This window comes from Solanum stenotomum, chromosome 1 (genome assembly GCF_019186545.1).
Source record: "Solanum stenotomum isolate F172 chromosome 1, ASM1918654v1, whole genome shotgun sequence".
NCBI lineage: Eukaryota > Viridiplantae > Streptophyta > Magnoliopsida > Solanales > Solanaceae > Solanum > Solanum stenotomum.
In genome coordinates, this window is record NC_064282.1 from 5,081,312 (window position 1) to 5,108,682 (window position 27,371).

Here is a 27,371-nt window from a genome sequence, read left to right on the forward strand (position 1 = left end):
TTATTTTGACAAAGGAAAAAAAAAACAGCCTTTTTTTGAAAAATAAAAAATTCATTAAAACAGCCTTTATTTTTGGAAAACAAAAAGTTATACTAGTTAAGTTTGGCAAAGTAAATATGTAATAGGAATTCTAATAAAAGTCAAAAAGTGCTTTATTTTTGTTTTTGTTTTTGGCTAAACATATATACGTTTGACATGAGCAAGGAATTAAAAAAAAACATACGTTTCCCTAAAGCTAGTTGTACTGGGAAACAACTAGTATATGAATTGAGTTATTATATGAAGAGAGGGATGTATGAATTGGGTTGTTACTTCTGAATAAAGCAAGTCATACTATTCATCAATGTCATCTGTCAGGGCTCAAGAGATGGACAAAAAATATTTGTCATCAATCACTTCTAATGAACAAATTGATGTTAACAAGAAGGGCAGATATTGCTTGGCTCGTTGGGACGATTGGGGTTTTTGCATTGATGGGGTGGAATGTTTTGTTTGGCACTTCAAATGTCATACCAAAATCATGCTCCCTTATTTCCATCACTACGATTACTGGATAACAGAGGTGCTCAAGTGTGTTGTTTCCCCTTCAACACATGAATATTTTCCCTACCACGATGAATATTTATGCAACGTCTCCCTATTCTTTCGCGAAGAACCGTATTGTCTAATTTGTGGTCCTCCTTATTATAAAAAGTGGGTAAAGGTAAAACTTTATGATTATAGCAGGTTGGTCGACGCAGTCACATTTTGTAACGGTGAGAAAATATGCACTCTGTTCCAGGAAGGGAAACTAGGCATAATACAAATGATCCCCGAAATAACTACTTCTACTTGTCTGTCTCCTCTTACATTCAGGGCACCAACAGATGTCTCTGCTTTATATCGAAACAGACACTTGGTTTCGTGGCAAGACCAATTATTTCTAGTTCAACGAAAAGTCGGATCACCTTCCATCTTTGAGGTTTGGGAGGCCGATTTTGAAACTAAACAATTCAACAGAGTATTCAATTTGGACGGATTTATTATTTTTCTAAGTGGACAATTCTCTGCTGCAACTTCTTCATCTCTACCTCAAGAAAATAACAATATCTATTTCACACAGTGCAATGATCACCGCACTTTATATGCCTTCCACGTTGGCGATCAAAGCTTGTCAACCACTAAACAATTTCGTATCTGTAGTTCTCACAATTCGTTTCCTCTATTCGACAGGTAATAATTTAGATACTTGTTTAATTTCGTCTTCTACATTAAATATTTGTAAATATTGTTAACATTTGATGTTGATGACTTCTTTAGGTCAGGAAGGGCCAAAATTCAACATAACACTAGTACTGCAGAAGACAAGTTGAAAAAGCGTCCATCCGGTAGTAAAAGTATGCCTGCGCCTGTAGACAGCAACATTTGCATCCGTCTTTCTCTAGATCTTCAAAGTGAAATTTCTCGTTATCTAATTTCTCAAGAAGCATACATGAGTTTTCGCTTGGTGTGTAAATTATGGAGATCTGTTGCTCCTCCATTACGTTGGAAAGTGGTTGTTGATGGTGATGCTGCTCCTTCTTATGATCAAGACTCCATGTGGCTTCTATCACTAAACGGAAAGGATGGTTTGTGCACCTTCTATAATCCCTTTAGAAATTTCAACTGTTATATGAGCAACAACGATTTAGTAGGCTGTGAAATTCGGTATGCAAAAGATGGATGGCTTCTTGTGTCTAAGGGAAAGTCTTTCTTCTTACTTGAGCCTTCGCCTTCTCGGAAGCAAATCATTCATCTCCCACAAAAAAGATACGACTATTTATGTGACATTATGTCATTCTCAGCTTCTCCAACTAATTCTTCTGGGTGGGTAATCTTTGGTATAGCTTTATTAAATGTGTTTCAAGTTAGGATTTCATATTTGAGACAAGGGGATGATAGATGGACTTGTATCACAAGGGACAGTGAGGTGCCATTCCTACTTTCATCTTCTAGTCCGGTCTACTTTGGTGAAGAATTTTGTGTCATAGGCCAACACGGTGATGTTGGTGTATTTGGCTTTAAAGACGGAACCCCTTACTGGGTTATCCATAAACTTTTTCAACAATATTCACCTCGTATTTATGATGCTTGCCGTTTGTTTTTAGTTCAACGTCAGGATCAAAATGTGCTACATTCCGTGGTTGTGACACCACAACATGATGTTCATGTTTATGAACTAGACTTTGGAAGCAACATAATAGTCAAATTAGTAAAAGAAGTCAAAAATTGGCTTTTTTTCACTAGCGAAGCCTCATCGGTTGCTGTTTGTGGCATGAACGTAAATGTGGATAATGCAGTTTTCTTCCCAACTTTCAACACTTGTAACGACTATACTTACTACTCTTTGGAAGATGTAGCGTTCAAAGTATTGAAAGACAATTGTACGGATAAAACGTATCAGAAAGAGCTTTTAAATCGTGTTTGGATCCGCTGTGAACTGAGAGGGAATTGATCTTTCTATTCTTTGTCTCTGTGTATTTCTTATGTATTGTAGTAGTTTTCTTTCTTTTTTGTTGAGTTAATTAAAATTTAATAAAATATTATATTTTATTTATGAATATAAATAATTATAAAATTTATATATATAATTTCTACGTTCTCTTTGGTTATTTTTGCGATTCTTTTTAGTACAATCAAAACTAAACCGAATAGTGTTGGTTTTCAAAATTCAAAAGAAACATAACCAAATCAAATCAAATATCAATTTTCTTAATCGGTGTGATTCGGGTTGCGATTCGATTTAATTTTTTAACTATAACTACGAACAACCCGACATCTATACATGGTACATATTCTCTTGACCGATACACATCTCAAAACCTCATATGAGATATATATATTTACAAAGAAATAAAATAATCAAATACTATCATTCTCAAAGCCATTTCGTTGTTCCTTACTTCTTAATTAGTGATCAAATACACCACAACATATAATATTCAAATCATCCTACGAGCAATACGCTACTAACAACCCTCGCAAATGTTCATCAAAACAATCACTTTCTTAGAAAATTTGTTGTAAAAACAAGAACATCTAAGTAATTAAAATTCTAGCTAGAGAGATGCTGATGATGTTGGTGAATAATACAAGAAACAGCAGCCGTAATGATGGTCATAGTAATATAGCTCAAGTCATCAAATATGACTGAGAATCTCATCTCTTGCAATTCCCATAGTGTTGTTATGAATTGCTTCACTCCATCAATAACCACCATCAAATAGTACCACATCTTCATCAATCTTTTATTACTAGTATATACTAGAATTACTACTATAGCTAGAAAACACAGGCTTAATTAGGCTTCTACTACATTTTTTTCTTTATATAGTTGAAACAAAAAGAGGGATTGGATAAGCTAGATAGGTTGTTGTTGTCCTTATATGCTTATGTAGGCTGAGGAAGATATTGCATGGCATGTACGACAAATATGTGTTGTTTCCGGGATGCTTCCTACTCTACGTCAAAATTAAGCCCGTGGGGTATGTCACACGCGGATCATGATTAGTTGGACAATAATAATCGAGTTCGTAATTTAATATTACTAAAAATCTTTAGTCAGTTGCTTAGTTTATTGAACTTTTATCTTATTGATAAGGGGGTTTAATTTCCTATCTGGTAATCTACTCCTTTATTTATTCTTTTCTCTTTCTCCTAAACTAGCGACATACGAGAAAATAAAACATTAAGGACAATTAAGTTGCTTAAAGCCTAACGACATACTAATTCTTAAAAAATGGATAAACAGGCCTATGTTTTTTTAAAAATAAAACATGTCTTAGGCATCTAATTTGGAGGGGTGGGGGTGAGGAGGGGAGAACTCGAATTTTTATCAATAAAAATTATGTATTATTTATGATGAAAAGTATAATTTTTTAGTAAAAAAATATTATTTTATCCTCATTAAGCGTATACAAATAGAAGAAACCAAGAAAATATTATTTTACTTTTTTGCATTTTATTCGCTAGCATTCACATTAAATTATTCGTTTTAACTCTACTATTTTTCATCATAACTGTATCAAAAATATGAATCAATAGTCAAAAAATATCCTCCTCCTAAATTGCAAGTCCTTAAATTTGTAAGCATCACAATAGGCATATTAAAATCGGCCGGGTATGTCAAGTAACTTTTTCTTCTTGAATTAAATTATATAATTTTAACTTTTATCTTTATCTAAAATTTATCAACTTATTACTTATAGAATTATGTTAACAATTCATATAATGATTGTATTGGTGAAACAATGTTTTCCAACATTTAATTAATAAAATATCACCAATCACTAATTACCAAAAACTAATAATTGAAAAATAAAAATAAAAATAGATATTAAATAATAATTACATTTAAAAAAATAAATAAATAAATTTATATATATATATAATTTGCTTAGCATTTTCGAATTATAATTGGCTTTAAGCCTTCAATCATGTTGCATGAACCAAAAAGATAATTTCTCCCACAAAGAGGGAAAAGAAAAAGAAGAAAATCAGAAATGCGCGCGCAAAACGGCACGCTGGGTACAATTAAGAACAAAAATATACTGTAATACTTTAAAGAGTTCTAATTTTATACTAAAAAATTCTCTGCTTATTGCTAAGAACATTCTCCGACTCCGAGGTCCCAATAGGGCTGTGATTATTCACTTCAGGTTTGTTCATCTTCCTTAATATTTCAATAAGTTTTTCGAATTCATACTCTATTACAGCCAAATTGTTTGTTAATTTGTTTCGAAGTGTGACCTAATTGTTCGTGTTTGAGTGTTACTTCGCTGTATATGTATTTTGCTTACTACTCTTATTCTTCGGGGTAAAAGTAGTATTCTAGTAATTCCTCCTGTTCATTTTGTAGGATATGGAGTTTAAGGTGTTAATTTGACCCTTCAGAGTGACCTAGTGGGTTTGGGCTTGAGACTTGTAGGCCTCAAGTCCGAAATCCCTTGCCAGCAAAAGCAAGGGTTTGCCTTCTGGATCGAGCTCGTCGCACCAGGCTTGCCTAGTGTGGGTTACGTCTCCTCTGCGAGATATTGCATAGGAACAAGTTTTTTTTTATCATGTACAACCAAAGAGTAGCGATTGCGGATTTCTCTTGTCATAAAAAAAAAGGTGTCAATTTGACTTGCCTCCTCGTGGAAAAAGTATATCTAAGTACTACTTGAAAAAATCAATTTGATTGAAAACCATTCAAAAGATCGAATTTGATAGATTCGTGAATTCAAACTTCTTAAAGTTGTGAAAGTTGTATAGAATGATATTATTGGTGGAATTGTATTAAATGTTCCCAAAACATGAAGAGTAAAATTGGGATGAGGTGGACAGAGTAACATGGTTCCTATTGCTGGTGGGAGTTCGTGTGGAATTAGTCGAGGTGTGCAAAAGCTAGCCCGGACACCACAGTAACTAAAAAAATTAAAAATTGGGATGGAGTGAGTAGCATATATTGATATTTTTTCAAATATTTCTGTTCATTTCTTTGTGGTCATACTCTTTGCAAAGTTTACAATTAAATGTTTTTTTTTTCATCAGAGGTCGGGGTTCTGCAAGGTATCTTACCTATTATGTCAACTTTTAGATTGAAAAAGTAGTTATCTGCTCTTGCTTACATCACATATTTACTAGTTAGGTTTTGTATTCAAGTAGACACATTGAAATATATATCCTAGTCAGGGGTTTTGTAGTGTTGCAATTACTAAGAGTTTCACTAGCTAATGTAGAATTCATTTTCTGATGGGGACTTCTAAGTTTTGATTAAATCAAAATCTGATATTTTCCTAACCACTTGTAAGATGAAAGAAAACATAGTTTGTGCCGGAGATATATGGCATTCACATAAGAGCATCTGAAAAGGTTATTAACATCTTAATTTACTTCACTTATTGCCTTTAGCATTTTGAATTGTGTCCTTGGATTCTCTTAATTAGCTTCAAAGCAAGGTCAAATGTTTATCTTTACAGTTGGTGGTGGGCAGGGTGGAGAATTGTCTGTAAGGAGGCCAATGGGTCGAGTTTGCACCTGCTTCATGGCAACGGTTAATCAGGCTGTTACAATTAGCCTGTGAGCGCATATATGTGCAACTTCTAGGAAATAAAAATGCAACCTTAGTAGAATTAATGTACTAAAAAATACTTGGTTTTTTCCTTGATTTTACCATTTCAATTAAAAGTTTAGATTCTTTCATGTGGTATCAAAATCTACATGTGAAGCCTGTTCCCTCACTGTAACTTTGATATTCATCCCATGGCTGAATCGTGAACCTTTAAAATGGATAGTCTCTTATTTTTCCTGTGATTCATAGTCTGACATGTTAAATTATCAATAGTTCTCCAAGTGATTAATGAGATAATATTTTGGATAACTGTGTGTTTTCTCTTTAGTTTATAAGGTTTTGACTTTTTTCCTTTGTATGTGTGCTTGCTGCATGCATTATGTTACTTGTTTTGTACTTTCCTAGGTTTACCTTGTCATTTGATTTCAATAAGCTCCTTGTTTTTTTCTTTAAGCCACAGTTCTTTTCCAAAAAAGTGATTTTTTGACCTGGGTGTGTTTAGGGGTAGTTAGTAGCTAATAGGGAATAAAATATGTTTTTGTTGGATTTCTCTCTTTGGCTAACTTGTTTTTCTGGTACCACTAATTAGACTCTTTCATGTGAGTCTTTGTCAAATTTGCGAACTACCTCCCTTGAATTTTTACTGGAAAAGTGGGTAACGTTGAGAGAAATGGTCTTATTAGTGACACTTGGTCATTTGTTTACTCTTTGCTCACTACTTGGTATTGGTTTGATTTATGCGATTTTGTTTCATTTATTCTTGATTGTGAGTTGGAAGGGACCCATCTAAACTAACATGTGCCATGTCTGACGAAACTTAATGAAAATTTCTTTGCAAACTTTGTCTAGGACTTGTTTTAATTGTCTGTAGAAATGCTTGGTTTAGGATAGGATAATAGATTTTCCATGCCTACAATTTGCATCAAGTATTCCTAGTTGTCCTCTTTGAGCCTTAAGGGATCTTTCTGGAAATAAAACTTGTTTTGTTGAGGCAATTTCTCCTTTTGAGTTATTTGATTGTAAAATAATTAGATACTCAGAGGGGTTGCTTAAAATATGATGCCTTTGCAGCTTCCTCTGATTTGTGCTGCCCTCGTGCTTAAAGATTGTACCTTCTTTCATTATTACTGGTGCTCGTCTCTTTACAGTCCTTTTCTATCATTCTCAACCTTTTCAGCATCTGAAATAAAAAAACCATTGAAACTGTCTACTGATTGAGAACTGTCAATGGACATGAGGCCAGGATTCTGTCTTTAGTTGTATCAGTATCGCATATTTGAACATCATAGTTTGAGTTAAGTCACAGCTGAAGTAAAGAATGCTTCCACTAAAATTATAAATATCACATTTGTAGTTAAACACGGGCTTTCTCGTTGGGTTCTCTTATTATCAATTTTCTTTTAGCTACCTTCCTTATCTTACATTCTTTTCACTTGTTTTCATGAAACGACGTAGCTCATGGTATGTAAATTGGTACAAAACAAATGGTACCAGTGTTATCAAAGGCGCGCTTAAGCCCTGAAGCGAGGCTCAAAGCGTATTGAGCACTTTGCCTCACTTCAATGTTGTCATCAAGGTTCTAACGCAAATTTTTCCTTACCAATGTGCCTCTTATGAAGAAGTGACACTAAACAATTGATATTTCACTTTATCATAAAAAAAATTCAATTTCTTTGGTCATATATTTGTCATTCATATAATTATTAGTCTTGGACCAAATATATATATTTGTAATTTTTTTTCTCCCTTTGCGCCATTTTTCATTAAAGCCCAAGCTTTATTTGCGCTTAAAGCCCCATGGACCTTAGAGCTTTTTTGCACTTTTCGCCTTTGATAACACTGCATGGTACAATGATGTTTATGCATCTTTAGTTCACTAAATTGAAATGAAAATGGGTATCTGAACTATGGATACCCATGTAACTCCTCATTTTAACGTGAAATTCCAGAGAACTTTTACCTCAATTTTGTGAAAGACCTCTTAGCCAGTGATCAAGGCAAAACACCCTTGATCCCTAATTGATGTTATAATCCAAACTTGATGAATCTTTGATATAAATGAAAACCGATTACTAACTTAACTTTTTAAGTTTTGCCTGCTTAATCAAATTGGAAACAGATGGCAAAAATTGAAAGCATATCTGAAATGATGGCTTATGACAGTTGAGATACTTGAACTTACCATTTACCATTTTATATTCAGGGATCCCTGGATAGCTTGACTCTGAACTTTGGAGTTTCAGATTTTATCAGTAAACTGAACATGCAAGCCCAACTCTGTACTGTTGCAGGTATTCATGATGTATTCATTTTTAGCTTATACATCTAGATTTACCTTATTCAGCTTTAGGTGACTCGTGTCATTTGGTGGTCCATGAGCGTGGATAGAAAGCATTTTGCCTGTAAGTATTGTTTTATGAAGACATTTGGCTGAGTGTCTTAGATGACTTGTGATCAAAACACCTAACTTAAGGGAAACAACTAAGTGCTCTTGAAGTCAATACATTAGGTAAAGTAAAGTGCAAGCATTGACAAAGCATAATTATGTCTGGACTGTAGAAATGGTGCACATTTCTCATGTAAACTGAAAGAAAATGACTCATCACTAGGTTCTCCATTTTAACTCCAGATGTGAGTAGGAAATCAGAGAAATTTTTCCCAAAAAGAATGATACTGTTTGATTTTTAATAACACCTTTCTGCTCCTCATCAAATGAATTAAAAAAAATAACACCATTCTACTAAATATTTCAGTTATGATTGTTGATCTGCATGTCTAATATCAACAAACTTTGATGGAAAACAAACATTTGATTTTTTTCTGAAGGGCAAACTGCAAACCTTTAAATTTTCCTTATCATAGGTGAGATAATTGTTGTGCTAATCTATTTAATCTTTTGTATATAGGGATTTCTTGGTAATTCTATGTTGAATTTTGGAGTTCCGATCGGCTTACTTGTAAACTAGAGAGGTGAGCACAAATCCATCTACTACCAGCACTCGTGCTTTGTTATTTTTATCTTGTAGTTCTGAAAAGATTAGCTTTCAGAGCATCAAGTCTTGCCATTCCATTTTCTTTATTTGATAAGGATTCATCTTGGCCTAAATGTTGTTATCTGAAAAAAAATGACTTTTGGCTGATTGACTTGGCTGACTTTACATCAGAATATTTACTGAACAGGAGACTGGAAAGAGCTGCAAGTCAAGCAATATATGTGGTTTACTAAAATACACTAGAAAGAAGAATCAGTTCTAGTACTGTTTGGATTACTAAACTAATTAATTTTAACTGTCTAAAATGAATAACCATTAATCATTGGAATCCTACCAAATTCATAAATGCATGATGTGCTTACTGCAGTTTCCAGAACACAAATCTCACTATTGAATGTTCAGCAAAGTATTAAATGGATATCCTACATTTGCCTTCAAATCCTTTATAACCATCAGGAGTACAGGCTTGAAAAAAGGCACTTAAAAATTTGGGGCATTCCGAGAATCGAACTCGGGACCTCTCGCACCCAAAGCGAGAATCATACCACTAGACCAAATGCCCATTGTTGGCATTGTCTTATTTGAGTGCTAGGCAAATGTGTTTTCCCCTTTTGAGTTATTTGATCCCAAATGTCATTGCTTATCTGTAATGCAGAATTCAAATACTCCTTATTTTACACCAGATGATCTTCATTTCTTGCTTAAATGTTCTTGAGTACTTTAATATGCTTCTGCAGTTCCTCTGATTCTTACTGCACTTGATGCCTAAAGACGCTCTCAGCTTTGGTTGTTACTGTAAGTCTGTAACTTGAATATTTACAATCCTATGCTATCAACTCAACCCTCTGGCCATCTGTAATCCAAAATCCATGAGATATGTCTAGTGATTAAGAACTGTCATTGGACATGAGGCCAGGTCTCTGGCATTAGTTGGATTAATATTACATAGATCGAGTTAAGGCACAGCTGAAGCAAGCAAAAGCTCCACTAAGGAGTATTCATAGTTCAACATGAGCTTTTTGCTGGGTTCTCTTACTTCCAGTTCTTTTTTAGTACCTTCTTTATGGAAAAATTCACAAACTAGTCAGAAAGTCTAACTTAATTAGTAAAACCCTCCATACTTTATAAATATTAGTAAAAATGTCAAAATGTCATTTTTTTAGAAAAGCTTGTGTATCCTAATTTACTTTCTATTTTATCTTACCTTAATTACACATTTCCCAATTAATCCTCTATCATATGTTTAAAATAAAGGGAATATTTTCTCTCTCACATAAGGGTGTGCAAAAACCGAATCGACCGATAAACCGAACCGAAAAAAGTGTTATTGGTTTATTGTTATTGGGTTATTGGGATAACGGTTATTTAATGGATTTACAAAAAATAATTATGGGGTTATCGGTTCGTTATTGGTTTTTAATATTGGGTTATTGGGTTAACCGATAACCCATTAAGAATATAATAATTTACTATTTTAATTTTAGTTATACATATATATAATATATTAAAAAAATATTAATATAATTAGTAGTATATTAGACTAAATATATAAAACCCTACACAATAATTAACACTACTTAACAATTAACTCTCCTCTCTACTTTTAGTTATTTAACCTTTAGGTTTTACTTTTTAGTATTACTTATTTACTTTAGTTAGTTTATAATTGACTAATATTAGCTTTTGCACGATTGTAAATATCTGCAATTTGATTAACGTTAGGAATTCAAATTTTGTGTGTGTGTGTTTTTTTAAATAACGTAAGAACTTCATAGTTACCATAAGCATGGCCTCATTTGCTACTGTTTTGACTTTTGTCTATGATTTGGTTTTATTTGATTCTCTTTATTGCACAAAGGGGACCTCGTTTTATATATATTATGGTGATCGAAAATTAACCAAGTCTTTGTTGTGATGACCAAAATACAACAAGTTGGTCCTTGTTGTCCCTTTTGGAATGATTATTTCGATGTATGCGTATCGCGTCAAATTATTGGATAAGTCATATATTTGTTTTGAAAGCATTTTCTTATTGGTTAAACCGAAAATCGGACCGTTAAAGACCTAAAACCGATAACAAATATCTTATTGGTTTGGTTATCGGTTTAGCATATTTAAAAATCGAAAACCGATAAACTGAATCGATAATACTTATAACCGAACCGAACCGACTGATATACACCCCTACTCTCACATATTTTCATCTTCTTCTTTTTTTCTTCTTTTTTTTTGCAACATAGTTACATCTTCCAATTCTTCTCCATTTCAAAATCCGCCTCTCTTCCTTTTTTTTTTTCCAGAAATTGAAAAATATATTTATAAAGATATTCACACAATCTCTTTTATTGAGGTATGCATCTTTATTCGTTTTTTAAGATTTATTTTATGATTTTATTTTTGTTTAAAATTGTTGTCTGTAGTTGAAATCACGTTTAGGATTTGATAAACTCTAAATCACGCTCCAATGGCAGAATCTAAGAGAATTACTAGAGGTATCCAAGTTAATCAACAATTTTCTATTTTTCAATATCACAATTTTCTACTTAGAACACAAATGACGACAATTTTGTCTTTTAATTTGCTTATTTTGTATTTCAATATCACTTTATCTACAAACAAGTTCTACTTTCTTTTTTTTTTGTATTCACCATAATGGTATAACAACAAAGTCACATTTGTATTTCAATCTCAATTTTCAATGACAACATATTTCTTTTTTATTATGTTTTCATCATAATTGTATACCAACAACTTTTATATTTTATGTGCTCACTTTACCATTCAAATTAAAATTGAATATCATATTGTGGTGCGTATTTTACTATGATCATTTTGTATTTAACTCTCACATTGTATTCAAAAAAATTTGTATTTTTTTTTTTTGTGTTCATCATAATGACATACCAACAAAGTCAATTTTGTATTTCAATGACAACAAGTCTGTATTTCTTTTTATTATGTTTTCATCATAATTGTATATCAACAACTTTTGTATTTTATGTGCTCACTTTACCATTCAAATTAAAATTTGTATTTTAGTTTCATAATGAAAACTAAAAATTGTATTCCAGTGATCAAAATTGTATTACATAACTGCCAAATATATTTTTCTTTTATTCGTATTACAAAAATATTATTTATTGTATCACAATATAATCTAATCATTACATATGAATACGTTTAAAGAAAGATACAAGTTTTTGATAAAAGAATAGCATACATAATAAAAATAATACAATCTATTGAGGAATTAATGATACAATATTCTAAAAAAAATACAAATTGACTGTGAAAGAAATATGATACATCTATGTTTAAGAAATACAAATCAATTTGGCATACCAATTGGAATGACTACAAACTAAAAAAAATTATAATGTTCTTAATAAAAATATAAATGTTGAGTAAAAGAAAAACAACGGACAAACAAAAATTAATATGAATATAATTTTTGCAACCTTCTTCTCCATTCTCTCATTCTTTGCAACCTTCTTCTCTGATTCTCTCTTTTTTTCTTCTTCTTCACGAAAGTCGATTTTGGTTCTAAAATCTGATCCGTTGAAGCCATGGTTGGATATAAAAAAAACGCGATTTAATCAAATTCATTTCAACAGAAATTGAGTATTATCAATGAAAATTTAAAAATCAATATTAAAAATTTGATGAACAAGTGGGATGAGTTCTTTGTGTTTTTTTTTTTAATTTGTATTTAGTTTTGAATTTTTGTAACTGATGAGACTTTTAAGCAATTGTTCCTTTTTTAAAAATTTCTCTCCCCTAAATTTCTCCTTTCTATTATTTAATAATTGTATTCTTTAAATAAAACAAATAATAAAAACTTAAATAAGATACATATCAAACTAAAATTCTGACATTTTTACTAAATATTGAAAGTATTGACAATGAGTCCTATTAAATGTTAAAATATTGACATTTTGAAAAAATTTCCCTTTCTTTATTACTATCTAGTATCTACAATATCATTATTAACTTGGTGAATGGAGGCATGAATTCATTCATATCAACTACTCATTTTGTTCTCTATTTAATGTGACATTTAATTTATTTATTTTTCGTTTTAGTTTGATTAAAAACTATGATACATTTTTATATTTATAGTTATAAATAATTTAATTTTAATATTTTCATTGTATTTTTAATTATGAGATGACCTATGTTTATACAAATATCAATCTTATTTAAGATTATACACTTCAAAAACGGTTTTTTTTTTCATTTTACATACTTATTGCCTAATCAAATTTTGCCACATAAATTGGAATGAAAAAAGAATATGTTGGAGGAGTTGTCTGGGTGGGGATCGGACAGGACAAAATTTGTATCCTGAGAATGCATAGCAGGCAAGCGTTTGTAGTCCAACGGTTAGGATAATTGCCTTCCAAGCAATAGACCCGGGTTCGACTCCCGGCAGACGCAAGCATTTTGCATTGATTTTTATTATTGATACTTTCTTTCCGTATTTAGGACTTATAAATAGAATATAAATTTTAGTATTACTTTGGTTGTAGGCTACACAAATTAGCCTCTTTACTTATTTATTGTGATTATATGTGCATCTCCTTAGCAATCAAATCAAAAATAAAATTATTAAGAATAAAAAATTAATAATAAATATTTTATTAATTTGATTATCGAATTAGCATATTCACAAATTAAAAATGAATAAATTAAATCAATAATATATGAAATTAGACCGAATCAATAGATGCACACCCTTATTTGTACCTAATAATACACAAGTACCTTTATTTATTAACTTAGCTAACGGAATTGCCCCTTTATGCTTGTTGGTTCACTTGAGTTATTTTATGTTATATTCATATGCATTTGTTATCATAAAATTATATTGTATATTTTATTTTTTAAAATTACTACATTTCTCAAATTATTATTTAATTATATAAAAAAAATAACGTTTGGTAGATTTTTTCTTCAAAATAATGTCTGAAGCTATTTTGAAATTTTAAGATTTGATTTTTTAAATCTTTCAAAAAATAAATAAATTCTATAAAGAGACAAATATTTTTTAAAAAAAATAATGTAAAGTTGACCATCATATATTCCTATCTATACAAGATAAAATTTAAAATATCTAATATCGCTATAACATAAATTTCCTCACAAATAATGTATATATTACTAATACTTACATAACTATAGCATTTTTAAAATTTTATCATGTACAAATAATAATATAGGATAGTCAAATTTATATTGTTGTTGACCTATGTTAGTCAAATTTCATTTTTTTTCCTCTTTTGAAATATCTATCTGTTTATAGAATTTGTCTATTTTTCGAAAGATTTTAAAACCCAAATCTTTATATTCTAAAATAGCTACAGATTTATCTTGACCCAAAATATGACCATGGTGACTATTTAAATATTTCACTTTTTTCCTAAAATATGACCTTTGACTATTTTAATATTTTAAAACTTGACCCTAAATATGACATGTGGAACTATTTTAATATTTCAATACTCGCCCAAAATTTCTACTTTATAAAAAAAGTCTCCCATATGTTTGTGATCCGCAACTAATTCATAGTTATTTTTTCTCCCTTTTTATTTGTTTGTGTTGGATTAAAACAAGGGTCTTAACTTGACTAATAATGATACATACAAATAAAGATTTTGCTTACTATTTTTCTTTAAAAGAACAACTTTGGGAAAAGGGAATGAATCATTCCAAACCTAGTACTCTTCCAATTAATTCCAATTTTGGCTTCAAGGCCTTCCTTAATTCTCCTTATAAATACAGTATCATCTCATTTCTCCACTTCATAAGGTTTTTTCAGTCAAAAGAACACCCCAAAAATTCTATTTTGTTTTTCCTCACTTTAATTCTTCTAAAATGAAATGACGAGCTCCTTCTCCTGCTAAGGTACTCCATCTCCTTCTACTACAATTTTCATTTCATGGTTTCAAATAAAATTTTTTAATTCTTTTATCTGTTTTTTTTTCTTATAATTATTGACCCGTATATTTTTGTTCTTTCATTTGACGACTTAACCAGAAAAAGGCATTGTCAGTCAATCAAGGGTTGCTCAAGAAAAAAGTTTTGCCTCCCTATAGAACCAACAAAGTGAGAATAATTTTTTTTTCTACTCCGTGCTTTAATAAATAGTTGATGGTTTATCTAAAAAGCCTCTATAGAGGTAAACGTAAGGTTTGTGTTTGATCCATACAAAATAATCTTTCTATTTCTGTGTGGTAAAAGTACGATCTATGTATGCTCTATCAGAAATAATCTCTTTATCTCTATTAGGTAAAGACATGGTTTGTATACGCTTCATCATGAAAACCCTCTTTATTTTTACGAGGTAAAGATAAGGTCTGTGTATGCTTCATCGAAAATGACCTCTCTATCTTTATATCGTAAAAATAAGGCCTCTGTACACTCCATCGAAAATAACCCCTCTATCTCACTAGATAAAAATTATACTACATATGTTATATCCTCTCAAGTCCCCGCTGGTGGGGTTATACTGAGTATGTTATCATTTTGACAAACAAGTACTCTTGTAAGGAAGTATTTTAAAACTAATTAAGATACTTGGCATATACATTTGCAAGTGGAAAGCGGAGATAACAAGAAGGTTCAAATGTGGTAAGTGGAGAAAATGCAAAAACAAATTATAATAATAAAAAAAATGGGTGTTTAGACGCGAATTTTATGATGTTTGAATTTTTAAAAATTGTATTTAAAGTTGAGCGGAAAAAAGTATTTAGAAATTGAAGTTGTGTTTGAATATGTATTTTATTTGAAAAAATGTTACTTCCTCCATTTTAATTTGTCTGTCATACTTTTTTGGTTCATTTATTTGTCCTACTTTCTTTTTAGTCCATTGAAAAAATATTTTTTTCTTTTTTTGTGAACTCTTTAATTTCAATTTTATACCACAACATTCAAAAGTTTTTTTTTTACTTTCTTAAACTTCGTATCAAATCAAAATCAAACAAATAATTCAAAATGAAGTGTACACAAGTTTTGAATTAAACCTGAAAACTCAACTCAAAGTTGCAGTGAGAATTTGACTATGAATAATCAAACAGTCTATCGAATTATTTTTTTGAAAAAAATAAAGATGAGAGAATTTTATGACCATTGGCCGTTAATATATCCTGGTATTATTATCTCTTTAAAAATATTTTTGATTCTCGATTTTACTAGCATTGGAAGGGACAGACAGACAACTCCGTTGATATAAGCTCAACATCCCAATTGCGAGCCGAAATATTTCAAAGAACTTTACCTTCTGAATTTCCAAATTTTGTCAAACGTATGCTCCCTTCCCATGTCACTGGGGAATATTTTGATATAACAGAGCTTTCCAAAAAAAAAATGTGTTTCTCATTTGCCAAACCATGATGACAATGTCATTTTGGTGGATGAAGATGAAGATGAGTTTTCCACCAAGTACCTAATTGACAAAAACGGATTGAGTGGGGGGTGGAGATGTTTCTCCATTGCTCACAATCTTGTTGAAAATGATGTGTTGGTCTTCCAATTGATTGAGACTTGCAAATTCAAGGTAACACCTTTTAAATGATTAAATCCTAGTCATTTTGTTAAATCAAAAATTACTTTCACTTTATTTATCTTAAATGTAATGTTAGTATAAATGAATTTCCAACCAAGAGAGATAATATTAGAAACATAGATATTTTTGATAAAGTATGAATGATCCCCTTGTGGACAAGATGAAAGAAGCGAGACTAAGATGGTTCTGACATATGAAGAGAAAGATTCATAGATGTGTTAGTGAGGAGGTGCCAAAGGTTGGCTATGGTAGATTTAAGGAGAGGTAGAAGTTAGTCGAAGAAGTATTAGGGTGAGGTAATTAGACATGACCTGACACACCTACAACTTACAAGAACATCACAAAATTCGAGGATAAAGGTAGAAAGTTAGTATACAACAGAGCCTTGTCTAGTTCTCCTTATCAGTGTTATTGGTATTACTCTTCTATATATTATTCTTTAATTTTTATTACTTGTTGTTTTCTTTGTTTCAATGTCACATTATTTGTTGTTGCTACTATCCTTTTCTCCATTACATCTCTCTACCTTCACAAATTAAAGTATGGGTAAATTTATGTACCATCCTCCCCCTACCCTATTTGTGGAATTACATTTGGTATGTTATTGTATTTGTTAGGCCTAATTATAATTTTTATTGTTTTAGGTATACATTTTACGAGAAAATTGCTTGTCACAAGTTGATGTTGTTGCTGTTCTTATGGATTTTATTGTTAAAGCACACAATGGTATGATTATAAACAATATATTTTAATTTCTATCACAATCAAGATGTACATTCTAACTTTCTATTTGCTTATATGATCTCAAAAGATCAAAATGAAAAGATGAATACGTGTGAAGCACATGAGGATAAATACTTGGAGCCTCCTGAAGAAAGAGAGTTAAGCTTGTCTTGCATGAAAGAAAAGTGAGTTGAGTGAAGCAAAAGAGGAAATGTTGAATCATGAAGAAAAGCTTTTGAAAAGGAAACATACAATAAAGAATCTGAAATTAAGGGTGTAACAAAGGAAGGTGCAAATTTTGGACTCAATTTCAAGGCACTAGTAGGCATCAACTGCTCCATTTTAAAGATTTATTTATAAAAAAAAAATGATCCTCATTAATAGTATTAGTGTAGAATTAGCTCGTAGTAGGAATGTAACTCTTCCTTAAAATGGTCTCTGCTATTTTTTGTGAGATTATATATTCTATCATATCTTTTTTCCAATGTAACTGCGTAGCTTTTATATGTAGTAGGAAGATGAATGGCGAATAGTTGACCTACAAGTAATAGTATTTCTATTTTACTACATGTCACATGTGTTTTGACTTTTATTCTTTTTTATTTCTCGACCCAATTTTTTTTTCTCCTTGATCGTTGTTCACATATAAAAACAAACTTTTAAAACTTGTATATTTTATTCTTTGTCCAATGTACAACAAGTTAGAGTTTTTCTTTTATATGTACCTAGGAGCGTGTTGTAGGTGAAGCAATTTTTTTTTACTTATTTCAAGATATGTCATCTCTTTGAACTTCACTTGTAAGAATACATCAAGTTTGTTAGTGGTGTTACATCAAACCATTTGTAAATGTCTCGCCTAGGGGAGAACATTGCAGAATCCTAATAATGTTTTTACAACATTGATTCACGCCAAGAGATTAACAAACTTTTAAGATTTTTTTTTATAGAAAATGTGGAAGTAGGTTAGGATTGATGACGAATGTGAAATAAAAATATTATGCTCATTTGGATATGATAAAAATATTATGCTCGTTTGGATATGATTTCTAACATCAACTCTTAAACAATCTTATCAATTAGCAAATTATAATTCACAAATAAGGTAATATAATATTCTAAGACACTACATTAATAAATCATTGCATATATCTATTTTTTTATATATACAAACTTATTTGTGATCACATGTTATTGCAAACTTTTAAAATACATACATTTTTTTTTGTAAAGATTAACTTATTGAATAAATCAACTTTTATAATGTAGGAGTAAGATTATGTACACATTACCTTTTTCGGAGCCTACTTGCGGAATTACACTAGTTATTTTATTGTTGTTGTATTCGTTGATCGGAATAATTAGTTATTATTTTATATATCCTCCTACATTGTACATACAATTTCTTTACAACGAGCTTGATTCTTTTTTCTAAATTTAAAATGATGGATTTTATGTGCAAAATGTATTCATATGGGTAGAGTTTTACATTATTTTTTTAAAAAAAACACAAATTGGATTTTTTTTTTAATTTCGTGGAGAATTTCAAATTTCCAATCATCATTTGAAATTATAATTTTATTAATATTTCATAAACAAATATTAATTTTAAATCCATGTCTCAAATCCTATGATCAAATGTCTGCTCAAGTTTGTCACTTGCCAATTAGTCATGTAAAATAAGTACCTTATGCATTAAGTTTAAGTCATCACACTATAAACATGCTAAATTACTAACTCGCCCATCAAATATGAATCTCTCCAAATCTTGAGAGAAAAATAGAAGTATATATTATTGGCAAAGTAGCTGAAGATTATACGATCAAAATATGTAAAATTAATTATTGGATCATGATCAAATCTGTTCAAAATTTATTTGGATAAAAATTTGTTGAATCAAGATGGGTCAATAACAAATTATAATTTAATCCGATTAACAAAACCTAGCTTCTCTACTCATTTTAAAGTGTATGACTTGAAATCATTAATACATTCATTTTTGAAAATTATCATTACACCTGTAATTGAATGTAAGCAAATATTGTTGCAGGCAGAAGCGGAGCTAGGTGGGGTTCATGGATTCGGAAGAACCCAATAGCCTTTTTGTATGCTTTGTATTTGTAATAGAAAATTAATTAAATATATGTATATTAATTTGTGAACCCCTAACAAAATTGATGGATAGTTCTAAAGAAAATTTAGAACTCCCAAACTCTTAATCCTGATTCCCAAACCAAATCAAACGAAAAAAATAAAAAATTAAACCAAATCAAACGAAAAAAATAATTGTCGATTTTTTTAATTTGATTTGAAAGTAATAATTTTTTTCAGGATATACATATCTCGATAGACACATACACCTAATACATGAACAATCCACATGAAAACTATGTGGATTCAATTAAGTATACAAAAGTTATTATTATACGAATAAAGTGATTCAATTAAGAGAAAACATGACTGTCTTATGTGAAGTAGGGTAGGTAGAGACTAAAGTAATAGATTTTGATGGACTTGGCTTAGGGCTGTAACATTTGGGTTAAAATTTAAGTGTTGGACTTGAGAAGATGATAAAGTTAAAACTTAAAGTTAATTAAACTTTACAAAAAAAATTATATTTTATTTTTGAATAATATATAAATAATTATAAAATTTATATGAATAATTTCTTGGTTCGATTTGATTATTTTGCAATATTTTTAGTACAACCAAAACCAAACCAAACCAAATAGTGTCGGTTTTCAAAATTTAAAATCAAACATAACCAAATGGCTTAAGTCACGTACAGCCACTTAAAGTTGTCCGCGTATTTCATTTAAACACCTCTACTAGAGAATGTACCTATTGAACACTTATATTATTCAAAACAAATACCTATTAAACACTTTTCGCTGATGTGGCATGGAAAGTGCATTACACAACTATTGAGCGCGTGAGAGACTATTTTTTGTTGTTTTTTTAAAATCTCTTTTTCTTCCTTCTTACTCAATTAAACCTAATTTCTTCCACCACCATTTCCACCGGTTCCACCGCTACGCCGCCACCATCCGCCCTTCTCCTTTCTCTATTATCGTCAGCCATCCCACTTTGATCCTCAACACTATCGTATTTCAACCTGAAATTGATCAATTTCCTTCCGCACCAAATACACCAATGAGATAAAAAAAAAGAAAATGGAGATAGATTTAGCTACAAACAACAAAATTTCAAAATCCTTTTTCCATAAATATGTATTTTTTTCTGAAACAGGACAAGTCGGTCATTAACAATTTCTTCAGCAACAAAGATGAGCAAAGGGATGAAAATGAAGAAATTGAAGAAGTGTTGATTTCAAACAAACTGTTTTAGAAGTCCTTAAAGTTGAAAATTTCCTACACTAAAACAACTCAATTTCACCATTAATGATAGAATCTTTTTCAACTTTCTTAGAAATTGAGACAATAAAAAAAAGGATAAAATTGAAGAAATCGCAGAAGGATATGTAGTTTGCCATTTTAGTTTTTTTTCTCTCTTTAAAATCAAAGCTGAAAAAGGAAATAGACGGTGGCAATGGTGGCTCAAAGGAGGTTGAAGCCTTGAAGGTCCATGGTGAGCAGACAACGACTTTTTTTTCTTTTTTTTTTCTCTTCTTTTCTTTATAATTTTTTAATAAATATTTTGGCTCAAATGGCCACATGTACGTTAGTCATTTGTCAATTTGCCACGTCAGCGCAAGTGCATTACACACATCTTATACTTTTAGTTGATTGTCAAAAAAGTGTCCAAATGATTTAAATTCAAGCTGGTACATGTGTTCAATAGGTACATTCTCTAGTAGATGTGTTTAAATGAAATACGCGGACAACTTTAAGTGGCTGTACATGACTTAAGCCTAACCAAATTAAATCAATTAGAGTTTTTAAACTATAACCATAAGCAACCCTACTCATGACACCTATACAGAGGTATATTCTCTTGACCAATACATCTCGGAAACTTTTCTTTTATTAAGAATTAGATTATATGATTTTAACTTTTATCTTTATCTAAAAATTTTCAACTTATTACTTATAGAATTATGTTAACAATTTATATAATGATTGTCTTGGTGAAACGATATTTTCCAACATTTAATTGATAAAATATCACCTATCACCAAAAATTAAAAGTGAAAAAGAATTCAAAAAATTTAGATATGAAGTAATAATTTGCATATAAAAAAATAAATAAAATAGAAATAAATATATATAAAATTTGTTTTGATTTTATATTTTCGAATTACAATTTGGTTTTAAGCCTTCACAAAAAGATAATTTCTCCCACAGAGGGGGAAAAGAAAAAGAAGAAAATCAGAAATGCGCGCGCAAAACGGCACGCTGGGTACAATTAAGAATAAAAATATACTGTAATAATTTAAAGAGTTCTAATTTTATACTAAAAAATTCTCTGCTTATTGCTAAGAACATTCTCCGACTCCGAGGTACTTATAGGGCTGTGATTATTCACTTCAGGTTTGTTCATCTTCCTTAATTTTTCAATAAGTTTTTGTCGAATTCATACTCTATTACAGCCAAATTGTTTGTTAATTTGTGTCGAAGTGTGACCTAATTGTTTGTGTTTGAGTGTTACTTCGCTTTATATGTATTTTGCTTACTATTCTTATTCTTCGGGGGTAAAAGTAGTATTCTAGTACTTACTCTGGTTCATTTTGTAGGATATGGAGTTTAACGTGTTTATTTGACTTGCCTCTTAGAGGAAAAAATATATCTAAGTACTAGTTGAAGAAATCAGTTTGATTGAAAACCATTCAAAAGATAGAATTTTATAGATTCGTCATTTCGAACTTCTTAAAGTTGTGAAAGTTTTATAGAATGGTATCATTGTATCAAATATTCCCCAAACATGAAGAGTAAAATTGGAATGGGTTCGATAGAGTTACATGGTTCCTATTGCTGGCGGGAGTTGGCAGGTACCCCGTGGAATTAGTCGAGGTGTGTGAAAGCTAGCCCGGACACCACACTAATTTAAAAAAATTAAAAATTGGGATGGAGGGAGTAGCATATATTGAGATTTAGCTTCCAAATATTTCTGTTCATTTCTTTGTGGTCATACTCTTTGCAAATTTGTGAAATTAAATGGTTTTGTTTTTTCATCAGAGGTTGGGGTTCCGCAAGGTATCTCACTTTTTATGTCAACTTTTGAATTGAATAAGTAGTTATCTGCTCTTGCTTACATTGCATATTTACTTGTTAGGTTTTGTATTCAAGTAGACACATTGAAATATCCTAGTCAGGGGTTTTGTAGTGTTGCAATTACTAAGAGTTCCACTAGCTAATGTAGAATTCATTTTCTGATGGGGACTTCTAAGTTTTGATTAACATCAATATCTGATATTTTCCTAACCACTTGTTAGATGGAAGAAAGCTTGGTTTGTGCCGGAGATATATGACATTCCACATCAGGGGCATAAGAGCATCCGAAAAGGTTATTAAAATCTTAAACTACTTCACTTATTGCCTTTAGCATTTTGAATTGTGTGCTTGGATTCTCTTAATTAGCTTCAAAGCAAGGTCACATGTTCATCTTTACTGTTGGTGGTGGGCAGGGTGGAGAATTGTTTGTGAGGAGGCCAATGGGTCGAGTTTGCACCTGCCTCATGGCAACGGTTTACCAGGCTGTTACAATTAGCATGTGAGAGCTCATATATGTGAACCTTTTAGGAATTAAAAATGCAACATTGCTAGAACTAATGTATTAAAAGTACTTGGTTTTTTCCTGGATTTACCATTTCAATTAGATGTTTAGATTCTTTCATGTGGTAACTAAATCTACATATGAAGCCTGTTCCCTCACTGTAACTTTGATCTTCATCCCATGGCTGAATTGTGAACCCTTAAAATGGATTGTCTCTTATTTTTCCTGTGATTCGTAGTCTGATATGTTAAATTATCACTAGTTCTCCGAGTGATTAATGAGATAATATTTTGGAATGCTGTGTTATATCTTTAGTCTATAAGGTTTTGACATTTTTTTCCTTTTTTAAGCCACAGTTCTTTTCCAAAAAAAGTAATTTTTTTGATCCGGGTGTGTTTAGGGGTAGTTGGTAGCTAATAGGGAATAAAAATGTGTTTTTGTTAGATTGCTGTCTTTGGATAACTTGTTTTTCTGGTACCACTATTTAGACTCTTTCAAATTTGTGGAATATCCCTCCTAAATTTTTGCTGGAAAAGTGGATAACATTGAGAGAAATGGTCTTATTAGTGACACTTGGTCATTTGTTTACTCTTTGCTCACTACTTGGTATTGGTTTGATTTATGCGATTTTGTTTCATTTATTCTTGATTGTGAGTTGGAAGGGACCCATCTAATCTAACATGTGCCATGTGCGATGAGACTTAATGAAAATTCCTTTGCACACTTTGTCTAGGATTTGTTTTAATTGTTTGTAGAAATGCTTGTTTTAGGATTGGATAATAGGTTTTCCAAGCCTACAATTTGCATGAAGTATCCCTAGTTGTCCCCTTTGAGCCTTAAGGGATCTTTCCGGAAATAAAAATTTGTTTTGTTGAGGCAATTTCGCCTTGTGAGTTATTTGATTGAAAATCTTATTGCTCATCTTCAACTTAGACTTCAGATGCTCCGTATTTCATACCAGTTGATTACTTTAATATTCTTTGGTAGTTTTTTTTTTTTGAAAGATAACAACATCATTTGGTACTTTTGCAGAGTTTTGCTAGCTCCCATTTGGATATGGGAGATGGTTAGATACTCAGAGGGGTTGCTTAAAATATGACGCCTTTGCAGCTTCCTCTGATTTGTGCTGCTCTTGTGCATACAGATTGTATCTGCTTTCATTATTACTGGTGCTTGTCTCTTTACAGTCCTTTTCTATCATTCTCAACCTTTTTGGCATCTGGAATAAAAAGGCCATTGAAACTGTCTAGTGATTGAGAACTATCAATGGACATGAGGCCATGATTCTGTCATTAGCTGTATCAGTATTGCATATTTGTACATCATAGTTTGAGTTAAGTCACAGCTGAAGTAAAGAAAGCTTCCACTAAATTTATGAATATCACATTTGTAGTTAAACACGGGCTCTCTTGTTGGGTTCTCTTATTACCAATTTTCTTTTAGCTACCTTATCTTAGATTCTTTTCACTTGTTTTCATGAAACAGCGTAGCTCATGGTATGTAAATTGGTACAAAAAAACATGGTACAATGATGTTCATGCCTCTTTAGCTCACTAAATTGAAAAGAAAATAGGTATTTGAACTATGGATACCCATTTAATTCCTCATTTTGACGTGAAAGTCCAGAGAACTCTTGCCTCAATTTTGTGAAAGACCTCTGAGCCGTTGATCATCAGTGATCAAGGCAAAACACCCTTGATCCCTAATTGATGTTTTAATCCAAACTTTATGAATCTTTGATATAAAGGCAAACCGGGTACTAACTTAACTTTTAAGTTTTGCCTACTTAGTCAATTTGGAATCAGATGGCAAAAATGAAAGCATATCTGAAATGATGGCTGATGACAGTTGAGACACTTGAACTTACCCATTTAGCATTTTATATTCAGGGATCCCTGGAAAGTTTGACTCTGAACTTTGGAGTTTCAGATCTTATCAGTAAACTGAACATGCAAGCCCAACTCTGTACTATTGCAGGTATTCATGATGTATTAATTTTTAGCTTATACATCTAGATTTACCTTATTCAGCTTTAGGTGATTCGTTTCATTTGGTTGTCCATGAGAGTGGATAGAAAGCGTTTTGCCTCTAAATATTGTTGTATGAAGACATTTGGCTGAGTGTCTTAGTTGACTTGTGATCAAAACACTAACTTAAGGGAAACAACAAACTGCTCTTGAAGTCAATACACTAGGTGAAGTTTAGTGCAAGCATTGACAAAGCATAATTATGTCTGGACTGTAGAAATGGTGCGTCGTTGCTCAAGTAAACTGAAATAAAATGACTCATCACTAGCGTTATCCATTTTAACTCCAGATGCGAGTAGGAAATCACAGAGTTTTTTTCCAAAAAGAATGTCAAATGATATACTTTTTGATTTTTAGTAACACCTTTCTGCTCCTCATCAAATCAATTTAAAAAATAACACTGTTCTGCTAAATATGTCAGTTATGATTGTTGATCTGCATGTCTAATATCAACAAACTTTGATGGAAAGCAAACATTTGATTTATTTCTGAAGGGAAAACTGCAAACCTTTAAATTTTCCTTATCATAGGTGAGATAATTCTTGTGCTAATCTATTTAATCTTTTGTATATAGGGATTTCTTGGTAGTTCTATGTTGAATTTTGGAGTTCTGATCTGCTTACTTGTAAACTAGAGAGGTTAGCACAAATCCATATACTACCAGCACTCGTGCTTTGTTATTTTTATCTTGTAGTTCTGAAAAAATTAGCTTTCAGAGCATCAAGTCTTGCCATTCCATTTTCTTTATTTGATAAGGATGCATCTTGGCCTAAATGTTGTTATTTGAAAAAACATGACTTTTGGCTGATTGACTTGGCTGACTTTACATCAGAATATGTACTGAACAGGAGACTGGAAAGAGCTCTGCAAGTCAAGCAATATATGTGGTTTACTAAAATACACTTGAAAGAAGAATCAGTTCTAGAACTGTTTGGATTACTAAACTAATTAATTTTAACTGTCTAAAATGAATAACCATTAATCATTGGAATCCTACCAAATTCATAAATGCATGATGTGCTTACTGCAGTTTCCAGAACGCAAATCTCACTATTGAATATTCAGCAAAGTGTTAAATGGATATCCTACATTTGCCTTAAAATCCTTTATAACTATCAGGAGTACAGGCTTGTAAAAAGGCACTTAAAAATTTGGGGCATTCCGAGAATCAAACTCGGGGACCTCTCGCACCCAAAGCGAGAATCATACCACTAGATCAAATGCCCTGCTTTTATTGGTCCCCCAGTCTAAATGATAGCTGGAAGTTTCATGTTCAATTATCTGGAGTTTATACCATCCTATGAAATGTTTTTCTTGGTGGGATGAGAATTATCCCGTGTCTAGGTGCTCCTCCAATGCTAAAGATAATGTATACAGAGAGTCATAACAATGCTATTAAAGGTGTTTTAGTTGTAGACAGTGGGAAGTTTTCAATATCTGGTTGTAATATCTGAATATACTCAACTGTAGAGTCAGCAAGAGATGAAGGAGCCCTTGGTGAGTTAAATCAACTTAGAATAAATTAAAACTTTAGCAAAATCAAGGGGCATTCCGAGAATCGAACTCGGGACCTCTCGCACCCAAAGCGAGAATCATACCACTAGACCAAATGCCCAGCTGTTTGTTGGTCTCTCAGTCTAAGAAATAGTTAGAAGTTTCGTGTCAGTTGTCTGGAGCTTGTACCATTTTCGAAATGATTTTCTTGTAGGGATGAGCATTTTCTAGTCTCTGGGGACTGGGGGGATCCTTCCTTGGGTCAATCGGTGTTATGGTCCTTTATGAATTTGATTTTAGTTTTATAGATTTCTTCATTTTTACATATAAGAGATGTGAAAAGGTCATTTTCTTCTATTCAATTTGTAAGTAGTCATAGGAGATCATTTCTTCCTTCTCCCTCCCTCCCTTTGTTAAAATAATGTATATAGAGAGGCATACTATGCTAGTAAAGGTGCTTTAATTGTAGACATTATTGAAGTAGGTTATATCTGGTTGTATCTGAACAAACTCAACTGTAAAGGAGGAAATTGTCTGCTATGGCACTGCAGAGTCAGTTACAGATGAAGGAGCATTTGGAGAGTTAAATCAACTTAAGAGTAAATAAAACTTTAGCAAAATCAAGGGGCATTCCGAGAATCGAACTCGGGACCTCTCGCACCCAAAGCGAGAATCATACCACTAGACCAAATGCCCTGCTTTTGTTGGTTCCCCATTCTAAATGATAGTTGGAAGTTTCATATTCAGTTGTCTGGAGTATCATCTTATGAAATGATTTTTAGGAGGGATGAGACTTCTCCTGTGTCTGGGGGATCCTCCAATGTAAAAGT

General features: G+C 31.6%; 1 protein-coding gene, 1 long non-coding RNA gene and 4 other non-coding genes across 9 annotated transcripts in view; 3 read left to right on the top strand and 3 right to left on the bottom strand.

Moving 5' to 3' along the window:
* Positions 1-1,106: 1,106 nt before the first annotated feature.
* LOC125842643 (uncharacterized) lies at positions 1,107-2,473 on the top strand. The gene is made up of 2 exons (XM_049522000.1): positions 1,107-1,212; positions 1,305-2,473. The coding sequence occupies exons 1-2, from the start codon at positions 1,107-1,109 to the stop codon at positions 2,471-2,473; spliced, it is 1,275 nt and encodes a 424-aa protein (XP_049377957.1).
* A 2,118-nt stretch (positions 2,474-4,591) lies between these two features.
* The window catches only part of LOC125844994 (uncharacterized), a 28,668-nt gene continuing 5,888 nt past the window's right edge, over positions 4,592-27,371 (top strand). Inside the window, exons 1-4 of one of the 4 annotated variants that reach the window (XR_007444219.1) lie at positions 4,659-4,676; positions 22,740-22,810; positions 24,910-24,997; positions 25,622-25,685. This is a non-coding gene — a long non-coding RNA (uncharacterized LOC125844994). Of the gene's footprint in view, positions 4,677-8,273; positions 8,362-8,976; positions 9,041-21,756; positions 21,838-22,739; positions 22,811-24,909; positions 24,998-25,621; positions 25,686-27,371 lie in introns of those variants that run through there. The other 3 variants (XR_007444212.1, XR_007444229.1, XR_007444215.1) reach the window with 3 other exon arrangements.
* On the bottom strand, positions 9,554-9,625 carry TRNAP-UGG (transfer RNA proline (anticodon UGG)). The gene has a single exon. It is a non-coding gene; the product is annotated as a tRNA-Pro (tRNA).
* TRNAG-UCC (transfer RNA glycine (anticodon UCC)) lies at positions 13,429-13,500 on the top strand. The gene has a single exon. It is a non-coding gene; the product is annotated as a tRNA-Gly (tRNA).
* Positions 26,591-26,662, bottom strand: TRNAP-UGG (transfer RNA proline (anticodon UGG)). Its single transcript has one exon. It is a non-coding gene; the product is annotated as a tRNA-Pro (tRNA).
* On the bottom strand, positions 27,166-27,237 carry TRNAP-UGG (transfer RNA proline (anticodon UGG)). Its single transcript has one exon. It is a non-coding gene; the product is annotated as a tRNA-Pro (tRNA).

What these genes read in the sequence shown, in the direction of transcription:
- LOC125842643 (XM_049522000.1), top strand. Translation starts at nt 1,107, where the DNA reads ATGATCACCGCACTTTATATGCCTTCCACGTTGGCGATCAAAGCTTGT. An exon ending in TCGTTTCCTCTATTCGACAG is followed by an intron (nt 1,213 to 1,304) that starts GTAATAATTTAG and finishes TCTTTAGGTCAG; the next exon opens with GAAGGGCCAAAATTCAACAT.